This window comes from Xiphophorus couchianus, chromosome 5 (genome assembly GCF_001444195.1).
Source record: "Xiphophorus couchianus chromosome 5, X_couchianus-1.0, whole genome shotgun sequence".
Classification (NCBI taxonomy): domain Eukaryota; kingdom Metazoa; phylum Chordata; class Actinopteri; order Cyprinodontiformes; family Poeciliidae; genus Xiphophorus; species Xiphophorus couchianus.
This window is the reverse complement of record NC_040232.1, coordinates 8,113,645-8,127,314: the sequence shown is the minus strand read 5'-3', so window position 1 is coordinate 8,127,314 and position 13,670 is coordinate 8,113,645. Positions and strand designations below refer to the sequence as shown.

The following is a 13,670-nucleotide window of genomic DNA, read 5'->3' as shown; positions in this document are numbered from 1 at the left end:
CTTTAAGAGGTTTCTTCCTCTGGGAAGGGAGCACTTCCTTTCCGCAGTCACCACATGCTGGCCCAAGATCATGGATTGCAACAAGGTCAAAGTCTCAATGCAGTCTCCCTATGATAATTGACTGTATAACTGTATACTGGTTAACATTTTAAAGTGCATTGTATTATAAATAAGTTTGAAACAAAATGCAGGTAATTCAATTTGAACATGTATGTGACTGGACTGTATAACATTTATTTAATTAATGAATGTGAAGTGGTACGTTTAATTTCTAGTAAAATAAATTGATTAAATCAATAAACTGACAATATTAAACTTAATCAAAATTATTTATTCACAAACCAAGTATCAACAAAACCTAAAGCATTGCTTACTTTAACCGATTGTGTTACTTCGCTCTCATTGGCTGCTTCAGGTGACTTACGTAAGTACGCGCCTTCCTATTGGTGGTTGGATTGACGCCTACGTCCTGTACCAGACGGGTGAAGGTGAACCCGGCTTGTGTCTGTCATTGCCGTCCCAGGAAGCACCTTTTCCCCGTCTCTTATCGGCATCATTCGCTTTAACCTGAGCCATGTCCTTGTTCAGCGACGTCCCCCAGGCCCCGCCTGTAGCTGTCTTTAAACTTACTGCCGATTTCAGAGAGGACAGCCACCCCCAGAAGGTGAATCTGGGAGTTGGAGGTAAGAGCAGGCAGCTGTCGGCTAACGGTAAAGCTAGCATAACCTCCCTCGGCATTGCTGTCAGTGAGGGAGCCGAGCAGAAACTTCAAAATTGAGCTCGAGCGATGATGCTAGCATATATAAGCATCGTTTCTCCTCGCTTTGACCTTCTTTGGAACAGTCTGTACCTTCACTACAAGCTAACTAGCTACAGTCTGTACCTTCACTACAAGCTAACTAGCTAGCGAGCTGCTGCTGAGCTGAAGTTAATATACTCTTCTGTATGTTATGCTGTTAGGTCATTATAAATCTGAATCTGTCTAATGCTGGAAGAACGTTCTCTTAGCCTCGTCTCGTGAGTCGTTCATTTCCCATCAAACCAGCAGTCAGTCTCCCGAGTTTAAGAAAGTACAGAAATATTTCTGAAGAGTATTTGCTTAATGAGTCTAAACCTTTTCTAATTAATGAACGCATTCAACTCTTTATCGTGTCAGTGCTGCACATTTGCTGTTTAAATGAATTATTAACTGAATTAAACAAACTTAACAATAGTTTAACGAAAATAGCAAAACTCGACATGTTCATTCAACCATTTATCCATGTACAAATCCATTTTATAAATTAGAATATTCTTAAAAAGCCAATTTATTTCAGAAACCTTATTACTATATGAGACAACTTACATAGATTATGACCACAAGTGGATGTTTGAAAGCCTTTATTTCTGATTTTCCACTTACAGGTAATGAAAACATGATACTTAAAGTTAAAATATAAAAAGCACATTTATTACTGAAATGTGGACTTAATGTAAAGCATGTTCAATTCTTGCTTCAAGGTTTTTTTAAGGTACTTTTAATCTGACAGGCCTCATCTGAACATGTATTGGCATCCCACTCTTAACTGTAGTCATAATCTTTTATTTTGAAAGTCATGGGTACACATTGTTTGTTCATACAGGCCAAATTTCTATTTTTTTTTTTCTAAGCAACTGATAAGTGTGGCAGTCTATATTCAGCAGCTCTGTGATGGAGAAAATAGTGATCTGACTTTAAAGCAGGAGACCAAAAAAATGGAAAATGTTTAGCAGTTATGTAACTGTTAACTTTGACACCAGTAATTGGGACATTCCTACAATAAACTATGAAATCTGTTCTAATCTTTTGTATGATGTCTAGTCCAGTCATAAGAAGCGATAAATCATTTAATTGCATGAATAATTAAAGTGAGCTCAGTAATTTTCATTTGAATGATTTTTCATTTTTCTCTTTCTCTCTCCACCAAAAACTGGATGATAAAACTCTTCAGTCTGGTGTTTTGGTCTCAACCAACCCTTTTTTCAATGGACAATTTTATTTGTTTTTTTCTGTTGTTTTCTTTATTTATTTTAGATATTTAAAATGTCTTCCAGTTCAAGTGTTAAATGTTAATTAGAAATTATAATTTATTGATCGTTGAGACTTGCCACTATGTTAATGAAAATGATCTCAAAACATATTATCGTTTATTGCAATAACGTCTGGGACAATTTATCGTCCAGCACATTTTGTTAGTGTGACAGGGCTAGCGATAGCATAAATATTATTTTGTGTGTGGTCTATCATTAGGTGTTTTTTTTTGTTGTTGTTGCTTTTGTGATCTGACTGGATCACCTGATTCAATTAAATGAACTTTTTCATGTTGTTGCCAAAACACATCTGTGTTCACCAGACTGGTTTGGTGAACACAGACACTCTGAAATCATTCCTAAAGGTGCTTTTAAAACACCTTCAGGTGTCACCTGATTCACATTTATCATATTTTATGTTAAGACATCTTGTAATTTTTCCCATAAAACCACAAAAGTCTAAATTAAATGCTAGTTGAGTTTAACTTTGATGTACCCATGGCCTTTCTTATTGTGCCTCTTCCTGAATCTATTCAGATCCACCAACTGGCAGCTGACCTTTCCGGTCTATTTGCCCTCTGCTCCTGATACTTGATGCCGCTCCACAGTCCGGCATGAAGCAGCAGGAGTTCATACAGAGTTAATGAGAGCCTTGGAGAAGTTACTTGCCCTGTTTCATTTAGTCTCACGTTACTATCAGCGTATTTAGTGCGCAGTTGGTAAGTGTTTGGGGAATTAAACATGGTTTTTAAAGTTTTTACAAGTCAAAATCTGAAAAGGGTGACATGCATTTACAGTTATTGTAGAACTCTATGCATGTAGAGGTTTAAATAGCTCGAGCTCTGTCAGGTTGGATGGAGAACACCTGTAAGCATCACTTTTCAAGCTGTATTTCTCAGTTGGATTAAGGTCTGTGCTTTGACTGGGTCATTCTGCCTCGTAAGGCTGTATGTTAAACATTGTTGATCTTTATGAAGATAAACTCTCGCTCAATTTTGAAGTCTTTTGCAGCCTATTACGAGATTTCTGTCCAGGATTGTCCTGCATTTAGCCCAGTAGCTTCCATTTTCTCCTGATGAAAAGCATCCTGAAAACTTTAGAGCTGAAATAAATAATAGAATTAATTCACTATTGGAATAACTTTCAACTAATTTAACAATCTGTCATTAACTGGAGAATACAGACTCAAAAGCAAGCCATTTATTGAAAGAGTAGCACCCTCAAAGCAGCAGGATTAAATCAAAACTGTACAAAAATTACATACATTTTGAGTTTAAGATGGAAAAACCTTCTTTGTTTCAAAATCTTTTACCCAAAACTCTTTAAGTGGCATAGTTTTAGCTTCATCTTGTTCAAATTAAGTTAAAAATGTTCCATTAAGCACCTTCTGCAATCCAATTATTAATCAATTTATCAAAAACTTTATTGTTAAGTCGAGTAAAAAGGGCTGAGCTTTTCACATGTTCATGTTAGAAATATTCATCTGCAGATGCATCCTCTGCTACAAATAATCAGGTTTTCACTAAAGACGTTTTGTGATTTTGCATATTAGGTGGCAAAATGTTTTGGTTTTTTTTATTTAAAAAAAATAGTTGAATTTGTATTTTCTTATGTATTTCTAATATTCTATAAAATAAGCTTTAAGGGGTTAAAATTAAAAATCCTCAGAATGTGCCAATTTTCTCATCCAATAAATCGTCAGAGTAACAGATTACTAAAATAGGTGTGATCTCGGAAGTGTCGGATTTCCTCCCAGGAGAGCATTTTTGCATTTTCCGTGCCCTTTACATGAGTTGGGACAAATATGAAGCAGGTAAACTGAGGCTTTCCTAAATGTCACTGTGCTTGTGTCCCGTCCAGCGTACCGTACTGATGACTGCCAGCCCTGGGTGCTGCCTGTAGTGAAGAAGGTGGAGCGGCTGCTTGTGGAGGATAACAGCCTGAACCACGAGTACCTGCCCATCCTCGGCCTGCCAGAGTTTCGCTCTTCTGCCTCCAAGGTCGCCCTGGGAGACGACAATCCTGCCATCAAGGAGAACAGGGTGAGTTTGATATGTTGTGTTACAAAATGTCTGATCTGACCTATTATCCTGGTCAACAGCCAAAACAACTGTCTGGGCTTTTCAACTGTTTTAGGGTCATTTTGATGTGCTGAATCCAAAAATCACATTGGTTTTGCTCAATCAGGCCAACTTCCTGAACTATGGAGGCATCATGAGCATCAAAATGAATGACTTGTTCTCACATGTGGATCGGTTTCCTGAGAATCTGGAATCAATGAGTGATGAGCAGGAGGAGAGATTCCAGCAGGACAGAAAAGAGATGGAGAATTTTACACAATGAAGACATAACGATCAATTTACATGGACTTACCCTTATCAGTCTTTATTATTCAAGTTACAGAAATCCAAGTTCGTAATATTTAACTAATACCCTCTGTTAGAAAACATTTTTTGGGTGAGAAATATTAACGAAAATGCAATCAAAAAATGTAATCAATTTAGTCACATGATCGGATTTCTCTAAATCAAATTAGAATAAAAACCTGGCCTGATTTAGAAAAATGGATGTCAATTTTGGATTCAGCGGTGAAAAATAGTCTTAATCCGGGGCGTGGCGTGGTGGCGTAGGGGATGACGCGACCCAGGTTTGGAGGCCTGGAGTCCTCGACGCGGGTTCGATTCCCAGACCCGACGACATTTGCCGCATGTCTTCTCTCCTTCCCCCTTTCCTGTCAGCCTACTTTCATATAAGGGACACTAGAGCCCACAAAAAGACCCCCTGGAGGGGAGAGAAAAAAAGAAAGAAAAATTGTCCTAATTCAGCTGAAAAAGCATAGACAACTTCCAAAAAATATATTTGTTTAACCCAGTGTTATTAATGCATCTTAAGCTGCTTTAGACTAGGGGTGCGTCGATTTTCTTAATGTTGAGAAGTTGGTCAATATTTACATGTGAAGTCGATCTTATCCACTGACCTTATCTACCTCAGTAAATGTTTAAAAATTAGCCTCTTTATTCTTCTGCAAGATTTGACTGACAGACCGGGGCATCAGGTCATATCTGCACTTTCACAGTTAGCAATAATCCAGTGTTTCCCAACAGGGCAGCGTCCTCAAGGCACGCTGCCCTGCATGTTTCAGATGTTTCTCTGATTTATATGCCTGATTCAGCTGAGCACAGATCAGCAAAAACCTGTAAACTGAAATCACCTGAGCTGAAGCAAGGAAACACCTGAAACAGGCCTTGAGGACCAGGGTTGGGAAACACTGCAATAGTCACCCCACTGTTACCAACTCTTTGACTTTCTTGGTATATTTAGCAACATTTCAAACAAAGAAATCAGAATTGTTAGGTTAGGCTTTTTAAAGATCAGCGATCGGCCGGAAAACTGCAATCAGTGCACCACTAGTTTAGATAAAAGCGTTCTCTCCAGGGTGTTTAGGGTCACATTTGCTATTAAACATGATGTGGTTGCGCACACAAAGGATTTTCAGAACAGAAACCGAGCTTTGCTTTACTAAGTTTTGTCCTCTTCCAGGTCGGGGCTGTCCAGGCTCTGGGCGGAACAGGAGCCTTGAGGATCGGGGCAGATTTCTTGCGCCGGTGGTACAACGGCGTCAACAACGCAGGCACACCTGTTTATGTGTCAGCACCAACCTGGGGTGAGTTTCATTACACATCGGCTCTATTTAGCTCACTCATTGTTAAATAACTTTACTGAACATTTGTTTTAATGCACTGATATTCTGCATTATGAACAGTTTGTCTTTTTCTGCCAGGAGAACTAGTACTTGTTCATTACACTTTAACATTATGCACATTTTTGGAAAAGCAATTTGTACATCTCTTGGTTCGCAAGTCTGATATTTTTATTATTATTATCATTGTTACAATCTTGATTTTTATATATTTAAGAACTTTTTTTGTGTGAACATTTATACCCGATGCTGCTTTTACGCACACATTTTCCCCTTGCAGTACAATAAAGGCTGTTTCTATTCTCCTAGGATGGACATTTATCGTATCGTTTTATCATTTATCATGATAAATATGTCATCACGATAATAATTCAGATTTATCATTGTCATAATAAATTCTAATTAAAGCTGTCCGTATTGCTGGGATTGTTAGTTTTACTAATTTTTCCACTGTTTGTTCAATGAAACCATAAACAAATGTGAAAATATGATTATTTGCAGCTAGAATTTGCAGTTTAATGATATAAATCACAATTCTTTTAATGACTAATGAAATGCTATACAAATGAGGAATGTTTTTCAGGAGCAGTATTTTTGTTTGTGATGCTACTGTTGCTGTGACATACAGTCAAAGTCAAAAAAGAAGAAATAAAAATTCTTATTGTCACTTTTATTATTCTCAAAATAATACTACAGAATATCGTAATGAAACTTTACTTCCATATCGACCTAATTTCCATCTCTTGAGGGCATTTCTTCTCTTGAATCTCTTTTTTCCCCTTCCTCTGTTTTTAAAATAACTTCACAATAAACATGTAGGTTAAAGGAAGTCGTGTCTTTTCTCTATGTTCTCGTTGGAATCTAGAGAATCACAACGGTGTGTTCACGGACGCTGGGTTCAAGGACATCCGTCCATACCACTACTGGGATGCTGCCAAACGGGGTTTGGATCTGACTGGACTTCTGGATGACTTGGAGGTGAGGAGGAACTGACATTTGTTTGTCACATCGGCTGCCATCATAACGGCTGTTCACTGTTAAAAAAAATATCACAATACAAGCGTTTCATATCAGTCGATATCAATAATTACTGATTATTTTTGTTTGAAAATAGGCACATATCACAGCTGGTATTATTATCACAACATTTAACATTATCACTGTTGCAGAATTTTCTAATGTGGTGAACGGCTTTGTTTTCATTTGGTACAAACTCAGTCTGTGTCAGTCCTTAGAGACATAAATGCAGAGGAGCTTCTATTTTAGCACATCATATCTAGGCCTGTTGCATAAGCAATTAATCACATGATTAATTACAATGAAGTCAATAATTTCCATTTGCCTGATTTAATGTTTTTCTCTCTTTCTATTAAAAACTAGATGACAAAAGCTAGTTTTGGTCTCAACTACCCCGTTTTTTGAAGGATAATTTTGTTTACAGAGACTTCATAATTAATTTGATTGTTTCTGTTGTTTTGTTTATTCATTTAGGATATTTTAACATTTCTTAAAGTTCCAGTGTTAAATGTTCATTAGAATTTAAAGTTGATTGAGCTTTCAGAATGTGTTTTTGCGTCATTATGCTATTACTACCATTATATTATTTGAGAATGGTCTCAAAACAGCAATATTATAGTTTATCGCAAAAACTTCTGGGACAATTTATCATTCAATAAAATTTGTTATTGTGACAGGCCTATTCATATCATATTAATTTTATGCAATAAAAACAAGTCCCAGACAAAAACTGAAGGAAATTTTCATATTTCTCTTTACTTGCACGTTAGTTTTGCCTTATTTCAGGATATTTCCACTAGAAACTACACCAGATAAACCTGATCGGATTTTGTTTTTGCAGTAATAAAACCTTTGTGCAGCTTAATGTTTTATCATATCGTTACATCAACTCAAGAAATTCGGTAAAAAGCAACAAAAATACACCATAAATTTTATTAATTTTGTTTGAACAGAAAGCTCCAGAACACTCCATCTTCGTCCTCCATGCTTGTGCTCACAACCCGACCGGCACCGACCCGACCCAGGAGGAGTGGAAGACCATCGCAGAGGTCATGAAGGTAAAATATGGAGCTGCTGATTTAGTTTTTATGTTAAAGTCGCAGTTTCACTGTTATTATTCCTCTCTTTCTTTGTTTTCCAGAGGAGGAAGCTGTTTCCGTTCTTTGATTCAGCTTACCAAGGTTTTGCCTCTGGTAACCTGGAAAAAGACGCCTGGGCGATCCGCTTCTTCGTCTCGCAGGGCTTTGAGCTCTTCATCGCTCAGTCTTTCTCCAAAAACTTTGGCCTCTACAGTCAGTAGACATCATGACCAGCATTTATTCAGCTCTGTAAGTTTAGAAAGCTAATATTTCTGCCTGGTTCTCCTAGATGAGAGGGTGGGGAACTTGACGGTGGTTTCCAAGGACAACGAGAACCTGACCCGCGTTCTGTCCCAGATGGAGAAGATTGTGAGGACGACCTGGTCCAATCCGCCGTCTCAGGGAGCGCGAATCGTCAGCAAGACCCTCAACAGTCCTGAGCTGTTTGCAGAATGGTTCGTTGGCGTCACTGTTGATGTGTTTTTGAGACATTCAGCTGTTCTCCACATGAATAGAAATCAAAATTAAAGGGAACCTTTTAACCAAAATTCACATTTCCCAGGTTACGTATGTCCATTTGGGTCTCTACTGCTTAAGGAAAACCCACCCAGCCATACTTTGGCAATAGGTTAATGTTTTTTGGTGTGTGGAGAAGGAAAAAGCTTCCCAATAAATCATATTCAGCGTGGACTTTGCCGTTACCTAGCAACCCCAGTCGAACCCACCCAGTTACCTATGCACCCCAAACTGAGTTCCAGCTCATTTGGTTAGCTGGTTTTACTGCTGTATGAACTGTACAATGGCTGCTGGAAAAGACAACAATTTTGTTGTTGACTTACCATCCAGAAACCACTTGCTGCTTTCTTGTTGATTGTGCAGGAGGCTCCACTTCTGTTTTTCAAAGATGTACAGTTGTTTATTTGTTAGCAACTATTGTCACGTTCTAATGTAAACGTTGAGTTGGGCGGTGGCGTGGCTGGCTGCAGCGTATTTGGATTTAAAGAGCCAGGACGCCCTAAAACAGCAGACTGAAATCTCATTGCCTAAGAATTATTCTGTGCAAAAAATATAATGAGCATGTTTTGTTTAGCCCACAGACCCATCCTAACTTGTTCAAGGAAGCATAATGGGTCAGCTTTAAATTTTCTGTTGACTTATTTTTCTTGTGTCCCCGTCCCTCCAGGAAGGACAACGTGAAGACGATGGCAGACCGGGTCCTGCTGATGAGGGATCAGCTGAAGAGCAAGCTGATAGCTCTGGGCACTCCAGGAACCTGGGACCACATCACTCAGCAGATCGGGATGTTCAGCTTTACTGGCCTCAACCGTGAGTAGAAGAAACACACACACTCCAACACAACAGCTTCTTTCTTGGTCCTCAGTGTGGATAAGCAACACCTGTGCACTGCACTAACATGCTAGCAAAAAATCTGGAACAGCTTCACTCCATGAATCAACGTTAAGGTATTTACATAACTCTGTGTGTGTAAATGGGTTTTTAAAAGGGTGTGGAACATCAGCCACTAATGTACATGTCACGGCGAAGCCAGGTCCTATAGAGACACATTTCTACCCCGCCTGTGCTTTTACATATCTATTACAGCCGTTTTAACTTCCTGGTGCATTCAGTCCAAACCACACACTAGATTATTTTCATGAAAAATACCTCTAAAGTTAATAATGTAATATGTTTTATTATCAAATGTCACCGACAGCTTCGTCAGCACTATAATATAATATTGATAAAAACTTTGCTAATTCCGCTTGCAAATTATTTAACTAATTATTTAACGAGACTTTTTCCCCATGTTACAAGTGAAATAATCTGCCAGTCAAACAGGTTCTTTTTCACCAATATTAAGGAATTATTACCTTAAAACAGGCTTATTTGTAAGTTACTTAACTTACAAGTAACTTGCTGAAAAGTTGTAAGTTAGTTTTGTCTAAGATATTTACACTAGAAACTAGACCAAAAATACTTGGTAAGATTTTGTGTTTTTGCAGTGCAGACATCCTGCAAGCTGTCACTGCTTCCATCTTTTCCACATAGTTGGTGTTTTGAATGCCACCACATTTTTATTGTGGGAACAAAATGACAGTCCTTGAATCGATCGCAGGTATTCTGTCCAATTCTTTTAAAGCTGTTATGGTTTTTTGTGTGCTGCAGCCAAACAGGTGGAGTACTTGATCAAAGAGAAGCATGTGTACCTGATGGCGAGCGGTCGCATCAACATGTGCGGCCTGACCTCTAAGAACATCGACTACGTCTCTCAGGCCATCCACGAGGCCGTCACCAAAGTCCAGTAAACGTCCACACTCCTAATCGCTACTGTATCCACAGGAAGTACTGTCATGTCTGCACCTCAAACCTGCTCATCTTCTCCTCTGATTGGTTGAAAAGTGTGACAGGTAAACCAATTAGAGGCCAGGTTTTTTTTTTTCCTTTGTCCCATCAAGTTTCTGGAATGAGCACAGTAAATTATTCCCTGTCAGCAGATCTCTATACCAGGATGCTACAGTCAGATTGTAGTTAGTTGTCTCCAGATGTTAGTGCAAACCAAAATATTTTAGCTGAAAGTGTAATCGGTTTTAAACTGAGCTGTAGAATAAAACTATTGTGCTTCCTCTGTAGACATGGAACAAAAGCCAACGGTAAACTTCAAGGTTCGACTATTTCATGCTTATGCACTGAACTGCAGCTGTTACAAATGACAAGTAATGAAGAAAATTATATTTTCCTATTTTAAACCATTTCAATTTACAAATATTTTAGCTTGTATTTCTGTGTGTATTGCAGCAGCACATTGTTGGCATCCATTTCTGGAGTAATTTTACTTAATATTGATGAGGAAATACGAGACGCACAAACATTTGTTCTTTTGTTTTCATGGTTTTTCTCTAAAGAAGTTACGTTTGCATCAGCAGCTCAGCAGTAATCTTCTCTGTCGTGACAGGATGAAGAAGAAAAACCGGTGCCTGATCTAGGTTTTGCCATCTTAGCATCATTTTCATTTATCCGTTAGCTTCTTTAAGCCCCTCTGTGCCAACAGAAGAAAATCACCTGCCTCCTCACTGTTACTTAAACGTTTCCCTGCAGTGCCCTTAACTGTTTTCACAAAGACTCAGACACACTCTCATCTTGTGCCAGTGTTTGTAAAGGCATGTTGCAATATGTTCATGCATAAATAAATTATTAAACACACATACCATGTCGTTTCTATTGAGTGTCTTATTTTTCATGTAGTTTTATGCAATATGACAAAAGTTATATTTGAGACACATTCATGACAAATCGTAATCCCTTCTGCTAAAAGTTTTCCTTCTAAGGAAGTGCTTCTGATTACAGCAGTTCCTCTTTATGAGCAAGCATGAGGCCACAGTGGAGAGAAAAATGATCTTTTTAGAGGAAGAAACCTTTTCCAGCAAAACCAGCTTTGGTTTCGGTTTGTTACAATCATCTGGAGTTCAGAGGACAGAAAGACGTTTGTATGATATAATCTGACTGGTACCACATTACAGAAAGGCTCCTCTTGTGGATGGTTAATAAATATGTTATTAATTAATCTCTAAGCACTTTATAAAGCATTAATAAATGTTTATAATGCATTAATTAAGGGTAATAAGGAGACAAATTGGTTATGGGTTTCTAGCCAAATTTGTTCACATGTATTATTTTATCTGGAGTTACTTTACCAAACATTTAAGACTATGTTCTTCTCATCCTTACTTAATGCATTATAAACAGTTATTAATGATTTATAAAGTGTTTGTAAATCTATTAGTAACTAGCCAAATATGCTATGTATGATGTGCTGATTGGCTTTAATGCAGAAAAGTGACTCAGCAACTTTGACCCTCAAAGAAAAAGATGGCTGCTCTCTTCCTCTAACATTAGCCGATGAGTCAGACGGTACCACTCCCAGCTTTTTGACTTTTATCTGCTTGTGGGTCAGACTTTTCATTAAGACCGCATTTCTGTTTTTAAAAATAGATCTTATGTAATATTCTAATTTTAAATGTAATTAGGCAGAAAATCACAATAACAGAAATTAAGGATTTCAAATATCCATTTTTGTGTAATTAATTTATATAATTTATAAATTAAATTATTTAATTTATATAATAATTTCCCTGCTGGGAAAATAATTTCCCTGCTGGGATGAATAAAGTAATTCTATTCTATTCTATATAATGTTAAAGTTCAGGAACTTTTCAATAATATTCTAATTTATTGAATGGGTGATGGAGTTAGGCAGCCTAGAGAAGCAGATATATTAGGAAATATCTTCCTGTTTTGTTTCCTATATCCTTGATATAACTTGTTGCAAACTCCAAGCAGAATTTCTAACAACAATTTCAAATAAAATTAGGAAAGATTCAAGAGTCATGAATACTTCTGCAAGGCTAGCTGCCAGCACTGCCTTGCAGAAAAAGATTACAGCCGAAAAGAAATAACCTAAAATAAATTAAATGAATTGATGTGATAGAAAATGCAGGATCAATTCAGCCATTAATACAACTGTTAAGTTATTTTATTAAAATATATATATATGTATATACAGCTCCAGAAAAATTTAAGAGACCACTTAAAATTTTGAGAGCTGCCCAGACTCAAACTGCAATCTAAACTTGCTCATCCATGTTCTCATGAACATGTTTTGGACGCTCTTTCATAAGGGGCAATACTCAAACCTTTCCTGCATTAACTGCAGAATTAAAGGGGCAGCATTTTGTTCTCCAGTCACATAATGCCATTTTATTGCACAATCAAGTACGGTAACTATATTACTTTCAGTCGTTATAAAAATTTTGTATAAATCAAATATGACTTCAAACAAATTTGACAAAGACGTTTACTAACCGTTTCACAATGTTTTTACCAATGTTTCACTGAGAAGAAGCTCATATAGTGAGCTCAGAAGATGCACAAATTAGCGTTTGCTAATAGCTACTAGCTAGTCTGAAGGAGCTGAATTGGGGGAGTCGTGGTGAAGCTCAGAAGCTTGGAAACTTCAGTTCGTAGGAGGAGCAGCCCCTCGAAGGCGGGGCTAAGTCCACCCAGGCATTTTGCACAGCTGAATGGTTGCCATGGAGATTAAAGGATTTCTCAAACATGCATGAAAGAATCAAGGCAACTTTCCAGGTTTGTGTTTGAGGAAATAATGTTATAACATGATGTAAAGCTTAAAAACATCAGAATTTCACTGACACTGGAAGAGTCAAAACAAACCAGTGAAACTACTTCAAAGCAGGACAAACCGGAGCTTAACGTCGCTGCAACCATGGAAACCCAGTCAATGAAGCTCTTTCTGAAACGTTTCTGAGCTGATCTGAAGGCTAAATGATCTGATGGCTCCAGTCACTCTACTAACACTCTCTACAAACACTTCCACTTTGTTTAACAGCTGATTGTGAAATAGAAATGAATATAGAAGATGATCAGTTTCAAGCTATTAAAGACAAACATTCAGCTCTTTGTTTAATTTATCTGCAGGCAACTGGTTGATCCTGAAATCGGAAAGAACATCAAGCTGAAAGAACATAAAGACAAATTGATAGAAACATTTAAACAATGGGAAAAAAATAATGAAAATACCAAGATTTTCCACCTTGGAGCTAAATCAAGACCATAACGTTTTTAAAAGAAAAATTTAAACTGAAACAAAAACAATTTGGAACAAAAAAGATTTGAACCTGAACAATTATTTTTGAAACAGAAGAGATAGATTTGAAACAAAAATATTCCAAGCTGAAAAAAAGTTTTGAATTTGAAAAAAAAAAGATTTGAAATAGGAAAAGATTTGAAGCAAAATTATTTTGAAACTG

The 13,670-nt window shown here is 37.3% G+C and overlaps 1 protein-coding gene across 1 annotated transcript; it reads left to right on the top strand.

Annotated features, from left to right (window-relative positions):
• Positions 1 to 461: 461 nt before the first annotated feature.
• Positions 462 to 11,053, top strand: LOC114145092 (aspartate aminotransferase, cytoplasmic-like). Its single transcript, XM_028018479.1, has 9 exons — positions 462 to 683; positions 3,910 to 4,091; positions 5,590 to 5,713; positions 6,615 to 6,727; positions 7,720 to 7,824; positions 7,908 to 8,058; positions 8,135 to 8,300; positions 9,029 to 9,171; positions 10,012 to 11,053. Exons 1-9 carry the CDS (start codon positions 575 to 577, stop codon positions 10,149 to 10,151), a joined length of 1,233 nt encoding a protein of 410 aa, XP_027874280.1. The 5' UTR covers positions 462 to 574; the 3' UTR covers positions 10,152 to 11,053.
• Positions 11,054 to 13,670: the final 2,617 nt, after the last annotated feature.